Below are 20,117 nucleotides of genomic sequence, written 5' to 3' on the forward strand. Positions count from 1 at the left end.
ATAATCAATGCATTACCAAACAGTAGTCAATGGGATACCACAAATCTCTTGAAACACTCATGTTTTTAATGGCTATTATTTCTTAAATTCATTAACTTATTTTCTCTTATTTAACTAGAATATCTTCTAATTCTCAAAAATATATTAATAGTAATTGCAATGCCATAAAGCAAGTAAGAGTGAAGTAAAATGCTGTACAAGTTTGTTTCCTTTCCACTTAATGTCCAGGTCATCTTTTACAGTTGTTAAAAGAGCGTTTGTCCATGAAGGGAGAAATTTTTGAAACCAACATCAACCTCTTCCACTTTTTGATGGGAAAAGATGCCGTCTTCAACTCGTAAAGGGGCAGCAAGAGATCCAGAGGTTTCTGAGCTGTTCTTTAAAGAAGATCCAGAAGAATTGTTCGTTGACTTACATGAAATTGGACATGGAAGTTTTGGTGCTGTTTATTTTGTAAGTCAGAACCTAGTTAGTCTTACAATGCCGTTGAAATTAAATCTTACAATATGTGTTTAACAGAATTCTTAATGTAAACAAGACTAGTGTTATTAGTTTCATAAGTAACTGAAAAAAGCAGCATTGTAATAACTTTCTTTGAATCAGCAACTTTATTACTCTAGTATTAATAACTCAGAAGACTTCATGGATTTACATTGCCTTATTAAGTAATTGCCTAGTATTTAACAGAACGTTATATTGGTTGGATGGGAGTAGGTAGATATAGTGAGTTGGGTGCAAAGATGCAATAATAATGATTCTTGCATAACAAAAATGATTTGGGGAATTAAAGATTTTGTTGGTGAGAATAAACAAAATGGACAACATTAGTTTTAAATTTTTAAAAAATTGGGCAAGATCTTCCGAAACCAGCACACAGCTCAGAGTCACTACTTCTGGTACTTGCATGATTCCGATGCAGTGGTCAAACTCTCTGATCCTCACATTCCCTTGATTTCAGCATTGATGTCCCAGTAACGACTAGGCTTGAGATACTGGTCTTGTAATGCTTCTATTCAGTTTAAGAAAACAAACCGGCAGATGGAGCTCAGTCTCCTGTCAAAGCCTTTGAGGATATTTTACTTTTTAAATCTCTTGATGTTCAGAGTACGAAAAAAAACTATTAAATTTTAAGGTTTGTGTCCCTAACGTTTTGATTAAAAACTTAAATAATCAAATTGCACTTTGACTACTCATCCAGGAGTCTCGAATTGAGATTGAAATTGATCACTCCAATCCTTTGCAACACTTAGTTAGAAACATAGAAAACCTACAGCACAATACAGCCCTTTCGGCCCACAATGCTGTGCCGAACATGTACTTACTTTAGAAGTTACCTCGGGTTACCCATAGCCCTCTATTTTTCTAAGCTCCATGTATCTATCCAGGAGTATCTTAAAAGACCCTATTATATCTGCCTCAACCACCGTCACCGGCAGCCCATTCCATGCACTCTTCACTCTCTGCATATATAAAAAAAACAAACAAACTTGCCCCTGACATCTCTGTACCTACTTCCAAGCACCTTAAAACTGTGCCTTCTCGTGTTAACCTTTTCAGCCCTGGGAAAAAAAACCACTGACTGTCCACATGATCAATGCCTCTCATCATCTTATACACCTCTTATCAGGTCATCTCTCATCCTCTGTCGCTCCAAGGAGAAAAGGCCAAGTTCACTCAACCTATTCTCGTAAGGCATGCTCGCCAATCCATGCAACATCTTTGTAAATCTCCTCTGCACCCTTTCTATAGTTTCCACATCCTTCCTGTAGTGAGATGACCAGAACTGAGCACAGTACTCCAAGTGGAGTCTGACCAGAGTCCTATATAGTTGATGTGGCATCAAAGCGACAATTTCCCTTGAGTTATGCTTAAGAACCCCCTAACATCATCCTTCATTACTGGTCTTTGTTGAGTGAAGTGACTGGCGTATCCAACCCATCAATCAGTCTTGGATTCTAAACTCAGCAACACAGTGTTAGATAGATTGGTAGGTGCTTTATTGATCCCAAAGGAAATTACTGTGTCACAGTAGAGTTGCAAGTGCACAGATATACAAATATTAGAAAGAATAAAAAATAAGTTACCTCAAGCAGTCTACCAGGAGGGGGTCATCACTTCCCCGGCTATAGGTTGATTCATCATAGAGCCTAATGGCCGAGGGTAAGAATGACCTCATGTAGCGCTCTTTGGAGCAGCGCAGTTGTCTTAATCTATTACTAAAAGTGCTCCTTTGTTCAGCTGAGGTGACATGTAGAGGGTGAGAAACATTGTCCAGAATTGCCAGGATTTTCAGTAGGGTCCTTTGTTCTACGATAGCCTTCGGTGTGTCCAGTTTGACTCCTATAACAGAGCCAGCCTTTCTAATTGACTTATTGAGCCTGTTGGCAACACCCATGTTGATGCCATTACCCCAGCACATCACCACATAGAAGATTATACTGACGACAACAGACTGGTAGAACGTGTGAAGGAGAGGTTGGAATACTCCAAATGACCTCAGTCTCCTCAGGAAGTAGAGGCAACTCTGGCCCTTCTTGTACACAGCTTCTATGTTGGTACTCCACTCAAGTCTATCATTCAGGTGCACCCTCAGGTACTTGTAGGCCCTCACCACATCCACGTGCTCACCTTCGTTAGTAACAGGGAACAGTGCAGGTTTAGTCTTCCTAAAGTCCATGACCATCTCTTTTTGTCTTACTGGTGTTGAACTGCAGATGATTCAGCTTGCGCCATTTGACAAAGTCCTCCACCAGAGCCCTCCCATCCTCCCTTTATTCACACAACTATTGTTGAGTCATCAGAGAATTTCTGCAGATGACATGACTTAGTGTTATATCTAAAGTCTGAGGTATACAGGGTAAACAGGAAGGGAGCCCGTACAGTCCCCTGTTGGGCCCCGTGCTGCTTATAGCCTTGTCTGACACACAGCTCTGAAACTGCACAAACTGTGGTCTGCCAGTCAGTAGTCCATTATCCAGAATGCAATAGAAGTGCCAATGGCCTAGCAATGAGGGCTGTACGGTATTGAAGGCACTTGAGAAATCAAAAAACATGATCCTCACAGTGCTCGCAAAATGCTGGTGGAACGCAGCAGGCCGGGCAGCATCTATAGGAAGAGGTACAGTCGATGTTTCAGGCTGAGATCCTTCGTCAGGTCTCGGCCCGAAACGTCGACTGTACCTCTTCCTATAGATGCTGCCTGACCTGCTGCGTTCCACCAGCATTTTGTGTGTTTGCTTGAATTTCCAGCATTTGCAGATTTCCTCCTGTTTGCATCCTCATAGTACTGACCTGTTTATCCAAATGGGAGTAGGCCCTGTTCAGCGGATAGGTGACAGCTTCATCGGCTCCAATGGGCTCCTGGCAGGTGAACTGCAGGGAATCAAGGGCTGATCTGACCTGGGGTCAGAGGTGAGCCAGGACCAGCTTCTCTAGGGTCTTCATTATGTGTGAGGTCAGGGCCACTGGGCGGTAGTCATTCAAGACTTCCGGTTGGCCCAGCTTGGGTACTGGGACCACAGATGATGTTTTCCACACAGCTGGGACCCTTTCCAGGCTGAGACTCAGACTGAATATACACTGGAGAGCTGCTCAGTGCACTCCTTGCAATGTTGGAATATTTGGTTCTAAACCAGCAACTTTGCCCTGATTTGTGGCCTCAATATACTTTAAGAGAAGGTGTGGAGGAGATTTAAGAGCAACACTTCAGAAATAAGGGATCAATTATATGGGAAAACGAGAGGTTGGTATTGATTTTCTGAGAGCAGTGGAGATTAAAGTGCAGTTGACTATGGAGGACTTGTTGGCAGGTTAAATGGCTTTCAGAGGAGATTTAAGATAATTGGTAAAGGTAAAAGTCAGGAAGATGAGGTTTTATTTTGAAGACAAGTGATTTGTTTTGTTCTGGACTTTTGCTTCAACTATTAGCTACATCTTTCACCAATGGTCTTGTGTTTTTTCTCTTGCTGGCCTGCTGGTATCATGGTCAGCTCCCTTCTGTATGTTGTTATTCGGGCAAAAGAATTTTGTTTTATGGATTTTTTTTCATTGATGGGATTTGTGTGCTGCAATAAAAATACATTTTCTTCAAAATTATGCATTTAAGTAAAAATTTAAGTGAGGCACTATGCTGTATTTCATTGGAAACAGCAAAATAAAATTTCATATGCTGAATACACTGCAGTAACTATTGTCCTGACCGAGATGGAAACTGCCAGTAAGATTGTTTTACCTCTATTCTCGAGAGACTTTTTCAAATTTGAGCTGATTAAGGGTCAACAAAATACAAATTGTACATCAGAGTGCTTTCATTTGACTGATAAGTGCATTGAGATATCGAATAATATCAGTTTATGCTATACATATCTTTCAGCACCTTTTCTGACTGTATTTTTAAATTATTGCAAGTTCCACAGCTTTAACAGCCAGATCATGACATTTAGAAGCCAATACAAAATATAATACTAACAGGTTAATATAATATATTAACTTCTCTTAAAAGTTGAAATCGAGCATGCATGCACTGCTTGTGCTGCCAGCTCATTCCATACTCTTACGACCCTCTGAGTGAAGAAGTTTCCCCCATGTTCCCCTTAAACTTTTCACCTTTCACCCTTAAACCCATGACCTCTGTAGTCCCTTAACCTCAGTTTAAAAAAAAGCTTGCTTGCATTTACCATATCAATACCCCTAATAATTTTGTATGCCTCTATCAAATCTCCTCTCAGCCTTCTATGTTCTAAGGAAAATAGTCCTAATCTATTCAATCTTTCCTTGCATCACAGGTCCACCAGACCTGGCAATGTCCTTGTAAATTTTCTCTGTACTCTTTCAACCTTGTTTACATCTTTCCCTGAGGTAGGTGGCCAAAACTGCACACAATACTCAAATTAGGCTCACCAAAGGCTTTACAACTTCAGCGTAACATCCCATCTCCTAACCTCAGTGCATTGATTTATAAAGGCCATTGTGCCAAAAGCTTTCTTTATAACCCTACCTACCTGTGACACTGCTTTCAACAAATTATGAACCTGTATTCTCAGATCCCTTTGTTGTACCACAATCCACATTGCATAAAATACCATCTACCATTTTTCAGTCCATTTTTCTAGCTGATGCAGGCCTCTGCAAGATATGATAGCCTTCCTCACTGTTCAATACACTCCCAATCGTGGTGCATCCGCAAATTTGCTGCTCTGGTTAACCATATTGTCATCCAGATAATTGATACAGATGACAAACAACAAAGGACCCAGCACCGATCCCTGCAGCTCACCACTAGTCACAGGCCTCCAGTCAGAGAGGCAGCCCTCTACTACCACTCTCTGGCTTCTTCCACAAAGCCAAAAACCGAGGGAACTCTATACTTGATCTGTCCCAAAAGAGGGGGTTGAGAGCAGAGATGTAGGAAATGATGAGATGAAGTTTTCCTGAACCTTGAATTTCAGAGTCACCTGTAATCTCATTCTGTGAGCTAACACAACAGAGACAGAGGAACTGGGAGAATGCAACAGAAACTTTACAGGAAGCAGATTGGGATGAACACAAGTGGAGATAGCTGGGGGCATGGGAATATATGGATGTTGGTGTCTGGCCTGTCTCCCAAGATTGAGGCAGATCTTAAGAAAAGGAAGAGTCAGATTAGTCATGTGAAGGTGAGAATAGGGTGGAAATTTCCTGCCGCTGTCTGTAAGGAGTTTGTATGTTCTCCCTGTGACCACATGGGTTTCCTCCGGGTGTTCCGGTTTTCTCCCACAGTCCAAAGATATATCGGTTGATAGGTTAATCGGTCATTGTAAATTGTCCCATGATTAGGCTAGTGTTAAATCAGGGGTTGCTGGGTGGTGGGGCTCAAAGGGCTGGAAGGGAGTATTCCATGCTGTATCTCAATAAAGTAATGAGCCAGTCAAGTACTGCTCCATTACAGGAGGCAGCACCAATGCAGGGAAAACGGACTGGCTAGGACTGAAACAGACTGTTCTGCACATCCAGTGAAAAGATAGGAATAAATGTGACTGTCCGTAGCTGCAGCTTTGATTAGGCGAAAGTGAGTGGAGTTGAGTGAGAAGCTGCTCAATGTGAGAACTAGTTCAGTAAGATGAACGAGTGTGATGTGGATGGCACTACTTAAACATCTACTGCAGTGGGAAGTGAAAGACCCTCAGATTATCTTGATGTGGTATGTGGGTGTAAAGGAATTGTACATCCATGGTAAAATGAGCCTGTTAGCACGAGGGATTTGGAAGTAGTCAAGATGGTCGAGGCATCAGAGCCATCATGGAAATGTAGGAAGGGACTGACCAGTGGTGAAAGGATAGAATCAAGCTAGGAAGAAATCAGGTTGAAACAATCAATTGTGGCTTGTTCCTGCCTGATATTGAGTATTACTAGCATTTTCTATTTTTATTTCAGAGTTCTGGTATCTAGTTTTTTTTTGCTCTTTTCGAGACAATATCCTAGTTTGGATACAGTGTAATGAAAAGGGGTTGTGTTATAAATCTTGTTACATGTATCTAGCTAGATGGCCATGACATGGATTTCTTCCTGATGTTTGAAAATGAAGTTCAATCTGAAGCTCGGGTCCAAAATCTAAAGAAGGAAATGAATTGGCTGTGATAGACTGAGCTGCATTGAGAAGAATGACAGTGGGTCACAAATGTTAAACATTTAAAGATTGGATATAGGAGTTGAAATAGTTAGATATTCCCTTCTGATGCAGAAACCAAAATAAACTTGATTCAACTGTGGCTGACTAAAGTAGCTGAGGATGGTATTATAACCAAGGAGAAATTATACAAAGTTAACTGATAAAATAGCACGTCTAAGGATTGGGAGCTGTCCCAAATTACCAGAAACATTGATTGAGCAAAAGGAAAATCGAGTACAAGAGGAAAAGTTTGTAAAATACAACAAAAAAGGGAAGACAGATACAGTTCCCTCTGTCAAAAACATGAGAATTTATAAGGGGAACAACGAAAGGGCAACCATAATTTGGTTCTGTCTTCGTGGAAAAAGACACAAGTGACTTCCCATAATACTAGACAACCAAGAGTTTAATGAGAGCGTGGAATCATAGGAAATAATACCTTTAAATGGTGCTGAAGCAATTAATAGGACTGAAGGGACTGGGGGTTGTTAATCTGCAAGAGGCTGCTATAGAAATAATGGACGCGGAGTTCATTATCTTCCAAAATTCTGCACGTTATGGAATGGTTCCTGCAGGTTGTAGGGTGGCAATTGTAACTGCTCTATTTAACAAAGTGGGAAGGGAGAGAAAGACAACTACAGACTCATTAGACCAATAATGGATTTATAAAGGATTTGATAACAGTACTCAAAAGCTATCAGCAAGATTAAAGAAAGTCCATCCGAATTTATGAAAGAAACATAATATTTCACAAAGCACATGGGAGTCTTTTTGGTAAGGTAACTGGTAGAATAGATAACAGTGAACCAGAGGATGTAGTGTAATTGGATTTTCAGAAAGCATTTGAAAGAGTCCCAAGTAAGAGTCAAGTGTACAAAATTAAAGAATTTGGATTGGGGTTAATGTTCAAAGCTTGGTGGCTGGAGACCAGAAACCTGTCCTGGAGTTTGGAGAACTGTCCATGTGTGTGAGAGGCTGGGAGGGAGGACAGAACTTGTTTTGCTGTTGTACATTTGTTGTTTGTTGTGTTTTGTTCTGCCAAGCATTGTGAACATGCTGTGTTAGAACTGGAATGCTGACACTTGTAAGCTGCACACAGGTCATCCTTGAGTGTGTTGGTTGTTAATGCAAATGGCACATTTTACTGCATATTTCCATTTATATGAGATAAATTTGAACCTGAATCTGAATCAATACTAGCTGAAGAGAAAGGTGATTAATAGAAGAAAATGGAGAGAAAAGTAAATGAGTTTTTTTTTGTGATGCCAAGCAGTAGTCAGGAGAATTTTACAGGGATGAGTGCTTGGAGAGCCTGCTTTTCAAAATATACTTTATACTTCATACTTTATTGTCACCAAACAATTGGTACTTGAATGTACAATCAACACAGCGATATTTGATTCTGCACTTCACACTCCCTGGATTACAAATATTAAATATTTAAAATAGTTATAATTAGTAAATATTAAAAATTAAAATTATAAACCATAAGTAGAAAATAGAAAAATGGGAAGTAAGGTAGTGCAAAAAAAACGAGAGGCAGGTCCAGATATTTGGAGGGTGCGGCCCAGATCCGGGTCAGGATCAGTTCAGCAGTCTTATCACAGCTGGAAAGAAGCTGTTTCCAAATCTGGCCGTACGAATTTTCAAGCTCCTGAGCCTTCTCCCGGAGGGAAGAGGGACGAAAAGTGTGTTGGCTGGTTGGTTCGTGTCCTTGATTATACTGGCAGCACTGCTCTGACAGCGTGCGGTGTAAAGTGAGTCCACGGAGGGAAGATTGGTTTGTGTGATGTGCTGCACCGTGTTCACGATCTTCTGCAGTTTCTTTCGGTCTTGGCCAGGACAACTTCCATACCAGGTTGTGATGCACCCCAGAAGAATGCTTTCTACGGTACATCTAAAAAAATTAGTGAAAGTTTTAGGGGACAGGCCAAATTTCTTTAGTTTTCTCAGGAAGTAAAGGCGCTGGTGGGCCTTTATATAACAATGATTTCAATAAGAGAACTAAATTTAATAGAGCATAGAACAGTACAGCACAGGAACAGGCCCATCTGTATTTTGTATTGGTTGTTCTTCAATATCATTATATTGAACTATCAGAGTATAGCCAAAGCATTACACAGTATTTGTGCAGTTCTAAACTACAAACTTTGAGAAGAATTTTCAACATTCTCACAAGCCATACCTGCATTTGGCTTAGGCTTCCACTAATATGAATTTCTTGGCTCGTAGAAATTAATTTCGATATTAAGTTCTACTTGTATGTATTGGGATTCTTTGCTCACAGATAGCTGTGTTTTGATCAGTTATTTTTCTCAGCGGTTCTGCTAGATTTCAGAGATTCGCTGTTCACCATGCAAGAACCACCCTCCCCCCCCACTACTTTCCCACTTATGTTCTCTCCATTGCTAAATAGTTCTGAAGCATATTGATAGGCTGGTATGGGAGCCATAACCTGGAACAACTGTTCAGGCTTTTTCTTCTGGTCTGTGCTGAGTTGGCTGGTTATAGTCATGGTGGGAATTTTCTTTTGCTGTTCAGGAGAAGCTTTGAGAGAGAGAGTGAAATTAGTCAGTACTCTTATGTTAAATGAGTAAACAACCAATGGAAGATAGAATCGGCTTTGGTATTTGCTCCTGGTTTTTGAAAGCTGGCCATCTTTATATTTTAAGGATGACAGCCTGTGTGAGGAGCCAAAGGACCACTCAGTGTATGACAGCAGAGCTAGTAAATCTGCTGATTTGTAGTTCCAGCGACCTGGCTTTACTTCTGACGTCTGGTACTATTGTGTTGAATTTGTATGTTCTCCCTGTGACAATGTTGACTCCCTCCAGGTGCTCTGGTCTCATCTCATATCCCACAGATTTGCTCGGTTAATTGGCCACTATGAATTCCTGTTAGAATATAGGTGAATAGTGGGGGAAGGCTGGAGTTAATTAAGAGGACTATCACAACAATTTAAAAAATAATCAGATTAGTGTAACTCGGTGCTTGATGTTTGATGTGGACTTTGTGGGCTGAAGATCTTTTTCAATGCTGTATGATTCAAACTAACTGAAGTCACAGAAAAGGGATATCACTGATCCTGAAACATTCAGTATCCTTTCCAATGATACTGGTTTATATTAGTTTATGTAACCCACTTTTAACATCTAATCAGATGTTGCGTCCACTCATCACTTTTTGAATCTCCCTGAAGTTCAGGGAACCATACCAAATTCTGCAGAGTTGGGTGGGCTATGCCAGCCCTAAGCTTGAATGGGAACTCGCATGGCTATCTCCTGGCACAATGTTCATGAGTAATTTTTTGGTTCTCCAAGATGATTTGATAGGAAATACGTGGGAAATATTTCACAATTCTGCCCTTTTTTTCAGTGCAAGAATAAGCCATGCGATGAACTTCATCCAAAATAAAAGCATAAGCAAAGATAAATATTAAAATTTTTTGTGCCTGTCTTCTGCCTTTCTTGTTCCCACCTGCACTGTTGCCATCCCATCAGCACAGCACCCAAATTCACCACTATTCCCTAAGGTTACTGCTCTATCTCTATAAACAGCCATTTATTTTTCTAAAAGTTCTCTCTCAGTCAGAGACTTCTGTCCACTTGGAACAGCTGCTAGCTGAAACCTATTGCCATGCCCTGAATTGTTTAAAGGAAAGCCTTCCTGCTGATGCATAAGCAGGGCAGTTAAACTCCCTGCTGCATGGTAAGCCACTGCTGTCTACTGGCTGCCTAAAAAGTGGACTGTCCCTGATTTTCTTTTGGCTTCAGTAACTTGGTCAATTCCTGCCTGAAAAGAAAAAGAAATACGAGCATCTGTAGCTGCTTGGAAGATGCAGTCCAAGTTAACAGTCAAAGTCATTGATTTTGCCTTTGGTGACAGGTTATCTCCACTTGATTTATCCATTGTGTTTTTTTTTATAAAAATAACATCCTTGAAGTTTTTCACCAGAAAGGTATTCCAATTTAACTCTTGTTACAAAAGAGGCATCAAATCCTCATTAATGTTTCTCATGTATAATCTTGCCTTTTCCAGTTTGCTGAAGTACCATGCAGTTATGTGGTTGTGCTCATTTTGTCATTTTGTTATAATGGATTAGGTGATTTGGGCATTTGTCATTTCCCAAATTGCCAATAGAATTAATTGTTGCTGTTGAAAGCATCATCACTTATACTGTCTACTACACATTAACTATCAACTTTTAAGTAACATTTATTCCATTTTAGGTGAGTGACTAATTTTCCTCAGTTTTGAGATATCTATGTTATTCTGATGTTGATCAAGTCAAACTGGAATGCTTTACTGGAATAATGTACATCTTCACTTGTTTCAGTTTCAAAGGGTGCTGACAATAGAATTTATGGAGTAAAAGCAGAAGCTGAAAACACTCAGCAGGTTGGGCAGCATCAATGGATAGAGAAGCATTTAATTTTTGTTGATTAGCATTTATGAAGTCTGCACTGGAGTGTGTTTGCATTTGCATAATAGACTCGGTGTGGTAGCAATAAATTGCCTCTGCAGGATTTCATATCTTATCGAAACATTTAGTGGTTGGAAATATGTTAAATTGTGCTATGTATGACGAATAGTTATACAATGAAGCATGCTGATGTAGACAGAATTTTTGAGTATTTTGAGTATAGCTCTCGAAATTGTGGGTGGCTGAATGAAAATGTTTACTTGTCTTATATGGTTTTGATTAGGAATGGTAATGGTTTCTGTCACCTATATTTGGATGTTGTCATGTTACTTTTAAAACATATTATGTTTATGTATTTGATCTCAAGGCCAGAAATGCTCGCACATCTGAGGTGGTGGCAGTTAAGAAAATGTCGTATAGTGGTAAACAAATAACAGAGGTAAGAAAATTCAGGTTTGTTTGTTTTAAAGCCTATTTTTCTCACATACTGCTAAGGGGTTACCAGTGACATTTAATACATTTCTAATTTTTGGGATTAAATCTCCAAAAATGCCCAGCTGATCCATTTTACAGTAACAATACAACTAATATTTTTTTTTTCAGAAATGGCAGGATATAATCAAAGAAGTAAGATTTTTACGCCAGCTGAAACATCCAAATACCATAGAATACAAAGGTTGCTACCTAAAAGAAAACACTGCCTGGGTATGTTGCAAAGCTATCGAATTTTATATGGTTATACTGTAAGTGCTAAATATAGACTTTTTGCTATTCAGAGTTACCATGTGAATCGTGAATAGATGATAGACACATTTTGCTGAGGAATGTATTTTGATGTCTGTTTATCTTAACATCTTTTCAGTCAGTGGAAGTTTTTTTAAAAAAAGTAAAACTGTTAGAAATACAAGTCTTCCACCTAATGGTCAGTTCTCGAGGGGTAGTAATTTGTGGAGGGGATTTTAATATTAGATTAAATCCTATATTAGATTCTTCAAGAATAGTTACTCAGAATAAACCTCTGACTCGGAAAGTGAATTCATTGTTGGAGGAGTTGGGAATTATAGATGTCTGGAGGGAATTACACCGTACTAGTAAAGATTATACATATTACTCTTTCCCTCATTCAGCCTATTCAAGGATAGACTATTTCTTTATCTTTAATGCAGATAGACTCAGGATAAAAAACTGTAATATTGCAACAATTGATCTGTCGGATCATAGCCCAGTCTCTATGTCTCTAATCCTGGAAAGGAAAATGAGGAAAACACTATGGAGGCTAAACTCACATATACGTAATAACCCAAAAGTAATGGAGAGATTAAGGGGAGAAATCAAAGAATATCTAGACAATAATGACACGGGAGAAACATCACCAGTGATTTTATGGGATACATTGAAAGCTGTACTGAGAGGGAAAATTATTTCCATTACTACTCACATGAAAAAAATCAATGCACAAAAATTAGCAGACCTTCAAGGAAAATTAAAACAACTTCAAGTTGGAGATAGCAACAAAAGTAATTCAAATCGAAAACAGGAAATTAGGAAATTGCAAAGTGAAATTGATGATATTTATACGTTGGAAATTCAAAGAAATTTTCTTTACCTGAGACAAAAGAATTATGAAGTAGGAGGTAAATCAGCTAGATTATTAGCATATAAATTACGAAAACAACAAGCAGACAATACAATTCATAAAATAAAGAATCCAAAGACAAAGCTTGTGGAGAGTACAATAGGGAAAATTCAAGAGAGTTTTGAAACGTATTATCGAGAGCTGTACTCCCAACCCCGGGCCCCCAGTGAGCCCTATATAGACAGTGTATTGAATTTTTTAGATCTACCTAAACTTACAGATTTACAAAATGAAAGTTTATTAGAACCAGTAACTGTCAAAGAACTGAACGTGGCCATCTCTAGGTTAAAGGCTGGAAAGTCCCCGGGTTCTGATGGGTTTACCTCAGAGTGGTACAAGTCCCTGAAGACACAGTTAGCCCCATTACTACTTAACACCTTTAATTGGATCTTGCAGAGAGGAGAAACTCCACCTTCCTGGAGAGAAGCGATTATTTCAGTTATTCCTAAAGAGGGTAAAGATAAACTAGAATGTGGCAATTATCGGCCAATTAGTGTTCTTAATTTAGATTACAAACTATTTACATCTATATTAGCGCGCAGATTGGAAAAGCTTTTACCTGGCCTAATCCATTTAGACCAGACTGGATTTATTCAACAAAGACAAACACAGGACAACATAAGGAGAACTCTGCACATATTAGAACAGGTTAATAAGAACGAGACAGAGACAATGGTAGTAGGATTGGACGCTGAGAAAGCTTTTGATTCGGTTAGTTGGGCATTCCTATACAGAGTGTTAGGAAGATTCGGCTTTCAAGAAAGGTTTATTAAAGTAATTCAGACTCTGTATGACAGCCCAACAGCCCGAATTAAGATAAATGGGGACCTCTCTGACTCCTTCATTTTAGAGAGAGGCACTAGACAGGGATGCCCAATTTCTCCTCTCCTTTTTGCGCTATATATTGAACCACTTGCCCAACTAATAAGACAGAGCGAAATCGTAAAAGGTATCAAGGCGGCAGGGATTGAACAGAAAGTGGCGTTATTCGCAGATGATGTTTTGGTCTATCTGAGTGAACCAGAAAAATCATTTATAGGATTGTTTACACTGTTGGATGACTTTGGGAAAATATCAGGTTATAAAATAAATGTAAAGAAAACGCAGGTTATGTCCCTAAATTATACACCATCCAAAAAATTGCAGGATACATACGACCTTAAGTGGGAAGCTAAATCATTAAAATATTTAGGAATAACCCTGCCGAAGGATCTTTCAACACTGTCACAGGTAAATTATGGGCCATTAATCTCAGAGATAAAAGCAGATATGCATAGATGGAATCTTATCCCCTTTTTAAGTTTAAATTCAAGGATAAATACTATAAAAATGAATATTCTTCCTCGGTTATTATATCTTTTCCGTACTTTACCAGTGGAGGTGGATGATAATCAATTCAGGGAATGGGACAAATGGATTTCCCGCTTCATTTGGCAAGGAAGGAAACCTAGAATTCAATATAACACTTTACAGTTAGGGAAGGAAAGAGGAGGTATGGTTCTTCCTTGCCTGAGAAATTATTTTTATGCCTCACAGATAACCCCTCTGTTATATTGGTGTAATAGGGAATATAAGGCTAGATGGAAGGAAATAGAATTTGGATTAGTTGACAGTTTTCCTCTTCAGGCCTCAATAGCTGACAAAGGATTGATGGCCCAGTTGGAAAAATTTAATAATGCTTGGAGAAATACAAGTCTTCCTTGTCCATAGCTTCCTTCACTCTTCCATTGTAGATAGAAAGAAAGCCTTACACATTTTAACTAAACACATTATAACCTTCAAAGCTCAGCATTTATTTCACTAATGGCAGAAAATAACATTTGTTTTGCCTTGCACACAGTTGTTAAGGTTCCGTTCTAGCTATTAACAGCTCATCTTAAATCAATTTTTTTAACTTCACCACACCATCAAAACCTCACTTACACGAGCGTCCTTGTCTGTTAGTTAACTAATTCCAGGCCTTTTTTAAAAATCTCATCTTTAATGGCTTTTTTTCCCTCCATGTCTGGACATTTATGAAATAAACATCTCCAAATTCTTCCTTTTATAATGACAGCTCATTGCCTGAATATTCCTTGCTCCATGGGATCCTTATAAATATTACAGCATTTTTTATTTTTTTTTATATTTGAATTCCAGTGTATGCAATATTTAGTGTATGAGTATCCCATATGCTTTTTTTTAAAGCATTCTTCACTTTAAAAACTTGTAAACTACTTGTTATCCCTCTTCCTGAAGAAAACTAGGGAGAACCTTCATTGTATGCAGAATATGAATATTCTACTATAAGGAATAAGTGTCAAAATAGTACGAAATGCATCAAAAAGCATATAGATAAAAATGATAGGAAAAGGTGCCTACTTTTAGGATGAGAGGAAAGAGGCTCATATGCGCATAAACTTTCTGTAGCTATTGATACTGAGAAACCTGTTTCGGACTGCATTTTCAATGCAACTCTTCATGTTTTCTTTTTCAAAAAATGTAATTGTCCATTTTCTTTATTTTGATATAAAAAATCTTGTATGCGTTAAGTATTTTGTATAAGCAAGTAATCCTTAAGTATTTTTAATTTCAGATGGTTATGGAATACTGCCTAGGATCAACTTCTGATTTACTGGAAGGTAAGTGCCATTAAGTAAGCATTGAAAGATTTTACTGTGGGTCAAAATCAGATTTTAATGTGCAGTGCAGAACAGCTCTTAAATTTCCATCATAAAAATAATAGATTTTTAAAATTCCTGACTCTGTAATAAAGAATAATCAGGTTACAAAATAGTACATTTTTTAAAATTACAGAAAAATTGGGAGCAGGAGTATGCTCCACCCCTCATCAAAATCACAAGAAGATAGGTGCAGGAGTAGGCCAGTTCACTCCATTCAATATGATCATGGCCAATTTAACCCAGGCCTGAACTGTTCTTTTGTGGTAGCTTCTTATAGCTTTAAATTCCTCAATGTTCCAAAACTTATCTACCTCAACTTTATATATTTCTAGCAACCTAGTCTTAATAGCTATCTGGGAATGAGAATTCCAGAGATTAATTATTATCTGGAAAGAAATGTCTTCAAACCGCATTATGAAATGATGGGCCTCTTGTAACTGGGTCCTCTTGTTCAACAAGGTTATGGCTTATCGTCTTCATTAATTTGATTTTCAGGCACTTCCCATTTCCCTTGATTCTGTTAATATCCACAAATCTGTTGAACTCCCTGAATGAGTACTTCAGATTTAGTTTTTAATTTTTAGGCACATGTAAATAGTTTTATATGATTACTTTCCAAATATGCAAGTATCTGATTTGGTTCAGATAAATGTGGTATTTGATTTCAGTCTGTTTTTTATATTATTGGATATATAAAATGCACGTTTAAAGTTGTGCGTAGATATAAAGTAGTTTGCTAAAGTTACAGTTCCATCACCTGTTGATGCACCTCTTGATCTAGAATTGTTTGATGGAATGTACATTTTAATAGCACTGGCATCATCATCCAAAAACTTGACTGCAAAAAAAATGGCAGATTTAAATTTAATAAATCTTCAGTAAAAATATTGGCTTAATTTTTTTTGCTTTGAAGTAATGCTTTAAGTGAACTCTGAGCCAAAGGGAAGTTAAAACCCTCTATGTTTGCATTGTGTTGTATAATGTTATTTCTCATTGAGTTTTGCAACTCATTTTCTTTAAAGAATTTTGTTATGAGCAATCTGTAGTATAGAAGCCTATACATGAAAAGAGATTCTAACTTTGAAAACAAATGCTTTCTCCTTAGTTCACAAGAAACCACTTCAGGAAGTGGAGATTGCTGCCATTACCCATGGTGCCTTGCAGGGGCTGGCCTACCTGCATTCTCATAATTTGATACATAGGTGAGAAATTATAGCGGAAAAAAAAATCAAAAGAATGTGATCTGTCCTCTAAAGGTTGAACTAATGAATTAAATATCTATAATTACATGTGATAGTGGAAGTGATGATCAGTGATCTAGAAAGGAAATGAGATAAGCACTTGAAGAAGCATGACTGCAGGACTGTGAAGATAGAGCGGGTTAATGGAACTGATTGGATCACTGTATAGAGAGCAAGCACGGATTTGATATGCCACGTCTTTTTTCTATGTTGTTATCAATCTGATAGAGGGTTTTGACTCAAAACATCAATAGTTCCTTTCCTCACAGATACTGGTCAACTTGCTGAGTCCCTCGGGCAGGTAGTTTGTTGCTCCATTGTGAATCTGACTCAGAAATATCACAGATAAGAAAACAACATCCCTTCCTTTTGTACATGACAGTAGCAATACATTGTTTTCAATAACCCTAACATTTTTGGTACTAGATTTTAATTGATTAATCTAGTGAAGTTATAGAGAAGATAATATCTATTGCAATCTGCGTATAACTTTATTTGCTGATATTGTTTTCTTCTCTAAGCCTAGTTGCAATACCTTCAATATTTATTTAAGCAACAAACTCTTTATATTCAGAATTTTAAATAACCCTTTTAACCATTTCCCTTTGAGATTTAAAGGATATAGAGGTCTGTAATCCTTGCACATTAAATCACTGCAGTTACCTGCTTTCAAATATAAATATATATTTCTTCTGATATGAATAAAACTGGAGGAAGTATTCTCTACAGCAAAAGTGAAAAGTAGGGATACAATTCAATATTCCAAATATTCCACCAGTTTACAAGAGTAATTAAATACCAGGATATAACAGAAAACTTCCAATGAGCTTGGGATTTGGGCAGCAGAAAAAAAACTTGAAGCGTATTAAAGTTGAGAGGGCAAATGACGCTGAAATGGGGTATGGGTTTTTAATGTAGAGCTTGAAGGGATTACAGAAATATAAATTCAAAATGTTGCTAAGCTCAGGGGCAGCAAGGTTAGAAGACATTTGATGGAGGAATGGGATTTGCTTAGGTAATAATAATGATTACCTGTGCTTGGATCAGAAAGTATTCTCAAGGATGGAATGGAAATTCTATAATTGCAATGTTTCCCTAATTTGGTTTTGCAAAATGCAGTTGTTAACTGGTTTAAACAGAGGAATCTTAACTTGTATAATAGGAAGTTATACAAGGAGCAATTACTCCATTTTACCTGTTTTACTGAAAATACAGCTACCACATAATTAGCTATAGGAAGTAAATAATCAGACGAAAAAAAAGTAATTTCAAGGACCAAATGCAGCTTTGGGGAAATTTCTTTGTTCCATCGCTTGCATTATGCTTTGTTGTTAGATTCTGATAGGAATTTGGCCAGCATTATTTGTCCGGATATTGACAACTCACTTCTGCAGAGAGTTTTTGTATGCTGCCTTTAGTGCAAGAAATGGAATGGAAGTATAATGAGTCAAAAATTGGAGTATGGATAATCATCTTAAAGGAGATAAGAGCGTTGGAAAGGAAAGTACGATGACAATTACAGAGTGGCTATTGCATTCAGTACAAGTAAGCGAAATAAAGTCTAGGTGGGAAATGAGTTGCTTTCACCCTTGGGTAAGAGGCTTATAAACGTGGAACTGAACGTTGGTGGAGAATAGAGGAAGTGCCTTACATACGGTGATAGATCATGAAGTTCATTTCATAATGTAACTTGAACATTGCTATGTTTATATGTACCACTGATCTGTTGACTGCACTTTTTCAATATCCCAATACTTGAGGTTTCAAATGATCCCTTTTCTTGTCTGCATTAGTCCATCTGTGTAGATGGAGGATGGGATTGGGAAGCCACTGCAACTTAATGACCCAAAAACAGGCAGTTGCAGAAGTTACTGAGCAAGTTGCGCAATTGTTCATGTCTCTCCTCTCCAGTAAGACAAGCTCTAAGCATTACAGATGGGACATACTGTATAAAGCTTCAGTAGATCCAGATAACATAAACCAAGTGATCAGTAAGAGATGGGGTTTGTCAAATTGTACAAAAAAATCAAAGCGAAACAATCTTAAGTCATTGTCTTTTTGAATTTAAGATGGTGCTTGAGTTGATCTGTGCCACACAGTATGCAGGAAGGAATAATATTATATCTTAGCTGCTCAGTTAGAGAAGGTATATAGTGAGTGAGTATTTTACTGGGAACTGACTGTGCTGTTTATTCAACACAGCTAATAGATGAAGTCAGTTGGGGAGATGAATACTCCCTCTGGTGGAGGTCACAGCAGGATCCATTTACTGTCATGATGTTGTGAGTGTATTTAAAATCAGCTGTAAATGTTGCACTCGTCCAGTAGATGGTGCAAATGACTATTTTTCATAATACACCCTATGCTCGTTATATGCGTCTTCAGACATTGCGGATTCACAGTTATGCGAGGAACCTGTTTTTACCAACGTCCCGTTATATGCGTCCAAAACTCTCAGTTATGCGAGGAGCACTGCTTTCCCGCCAATACAAGTCACGTGCACACGCCTCACAGTTTCACTGTTGGGATGAGGAGCACTGCTTTCCCGCCAATACAAGTCACGTGCACATGCCTCACAGTCTCACTCCCGCCAGTCTCGCGTTAGTTTTGGCAACGTGCGGATGTGCGATCTTGCGCTCTTAGACTTTTGTTCTTTTTATCTACGGTGCACTGATTTTGTGCTTGAAATATTTAACTATGCCTCCTAAGCGGCCGATGTCAAGTCCTGGGCCGTTAGCCAAGCGGCAGAGAACTGCTTTAACGCTTGAGAAAAAGTTGGAAATTATAAACAGGGCGGCGTCGGCTGAAGGTAACACAGCTCTGGGATGCTACTTCGGCCTAGGTGAGTCCACGATCAGAAACATAAAGAAAAATGCTGAGAAAATAAAAAGTGCAGTGATTGATTCATCACAAGTGTCTTCAAGGATTCTTACCAAACTGCGTAACTGGATTATGACAAAAATGAAGAAAACGTTGAGCTTGTACATTGAGCATGAAACAAAGAAAAAACCAACACTTACTTCCGATCATCTTCATGTGAAAGCTTTGGAAGTTTATGGTCGCTTTTGTTCAGAGGCTAGTGAGGAAGTGTCAAGTGATATTGTTAGCTTTAATGCACGTAGGGTTGGTCTTCTAAGTTTGTTAATTGTCACAGGCTTCACAACTTAGCCGTGCGTGGTGAGCAAGCCAGTGCTGACCACAAAACTGCTGAATTCTACCCAGTGCAGTTGCGAGCTTTGATAGCTGAGTTAGGCATCACACCAAAGCAGGTGTTTAATGCAGACGAGACTGGGCTTTTTTGGAAGGGTATGCTGAAACGCACTTACATAAGTAAGGATGAAAAAACTGCAAAGGATAGGTTGACTTTGCTTATGTGTTCCTGTGCCAAAGGAGACTGTAAGATAAAGCCTCTCTTAGTTTACCATTCGCTAAACCCCCGTGCTCTTCAGGATTGAAGTAGGAATATGCTTCCTGTCCACTGGGCAGCTAACAAGAAAGCATGGGTCAC

The 20,117-nt window shown here is 38.5% G+C and overlaps 1 protein-coding gene across 3 annotated transcripts in view; it reads left to right on the top strand.

Moving 5' to 3' along the window:
• taok3a (TAO kinase 3a) overlaps positions 1–20,117 on the top strand; it is a 112,397-nt gene that overhangs the window by 29,763 nt on the left and 62,517 nt on the right. For all 3 annotated transcript variants that reach the window (XM_063034545.1, XM_063034547.1, XM_063034546.1), the window contains exons 3-7: positions 243–453; positions 11,437–11,508; positions 11,673–11,774; positions 15,281–15,326; positions 16,474–16,570. In XM_063034545.1, coding sequence (XP_062890615.1) covers positions 322–453; positions 11,437–11,508; positions 11,673–11,774; positions 15,281–15,326; positions 16,474–16,570 — 449 coding nt within the window. In that variant the 5' untranslated portion in view covers positions 243–321. The remainder of the gene's footprint in view (positions 1–242; positions 454–11,436; positions 11,509–11,672; positions 11,775–15,280; positions 15,327–16,473; positions 16,571–20,117) is intronic.

This window comes from Mobula hypostoma, chromosome 27, assembly GCF_963921235.1.
Source record: "Mobula hypostoma chromosome 27, sMobHyp1.1, whole genome shotgun sequence".
NCBI lineage: Eukaryota > Metazoa > Chordata > Chondrichthyes > Myliobatiformes > Myliobatidae > Mobula > Mobula hypostoma.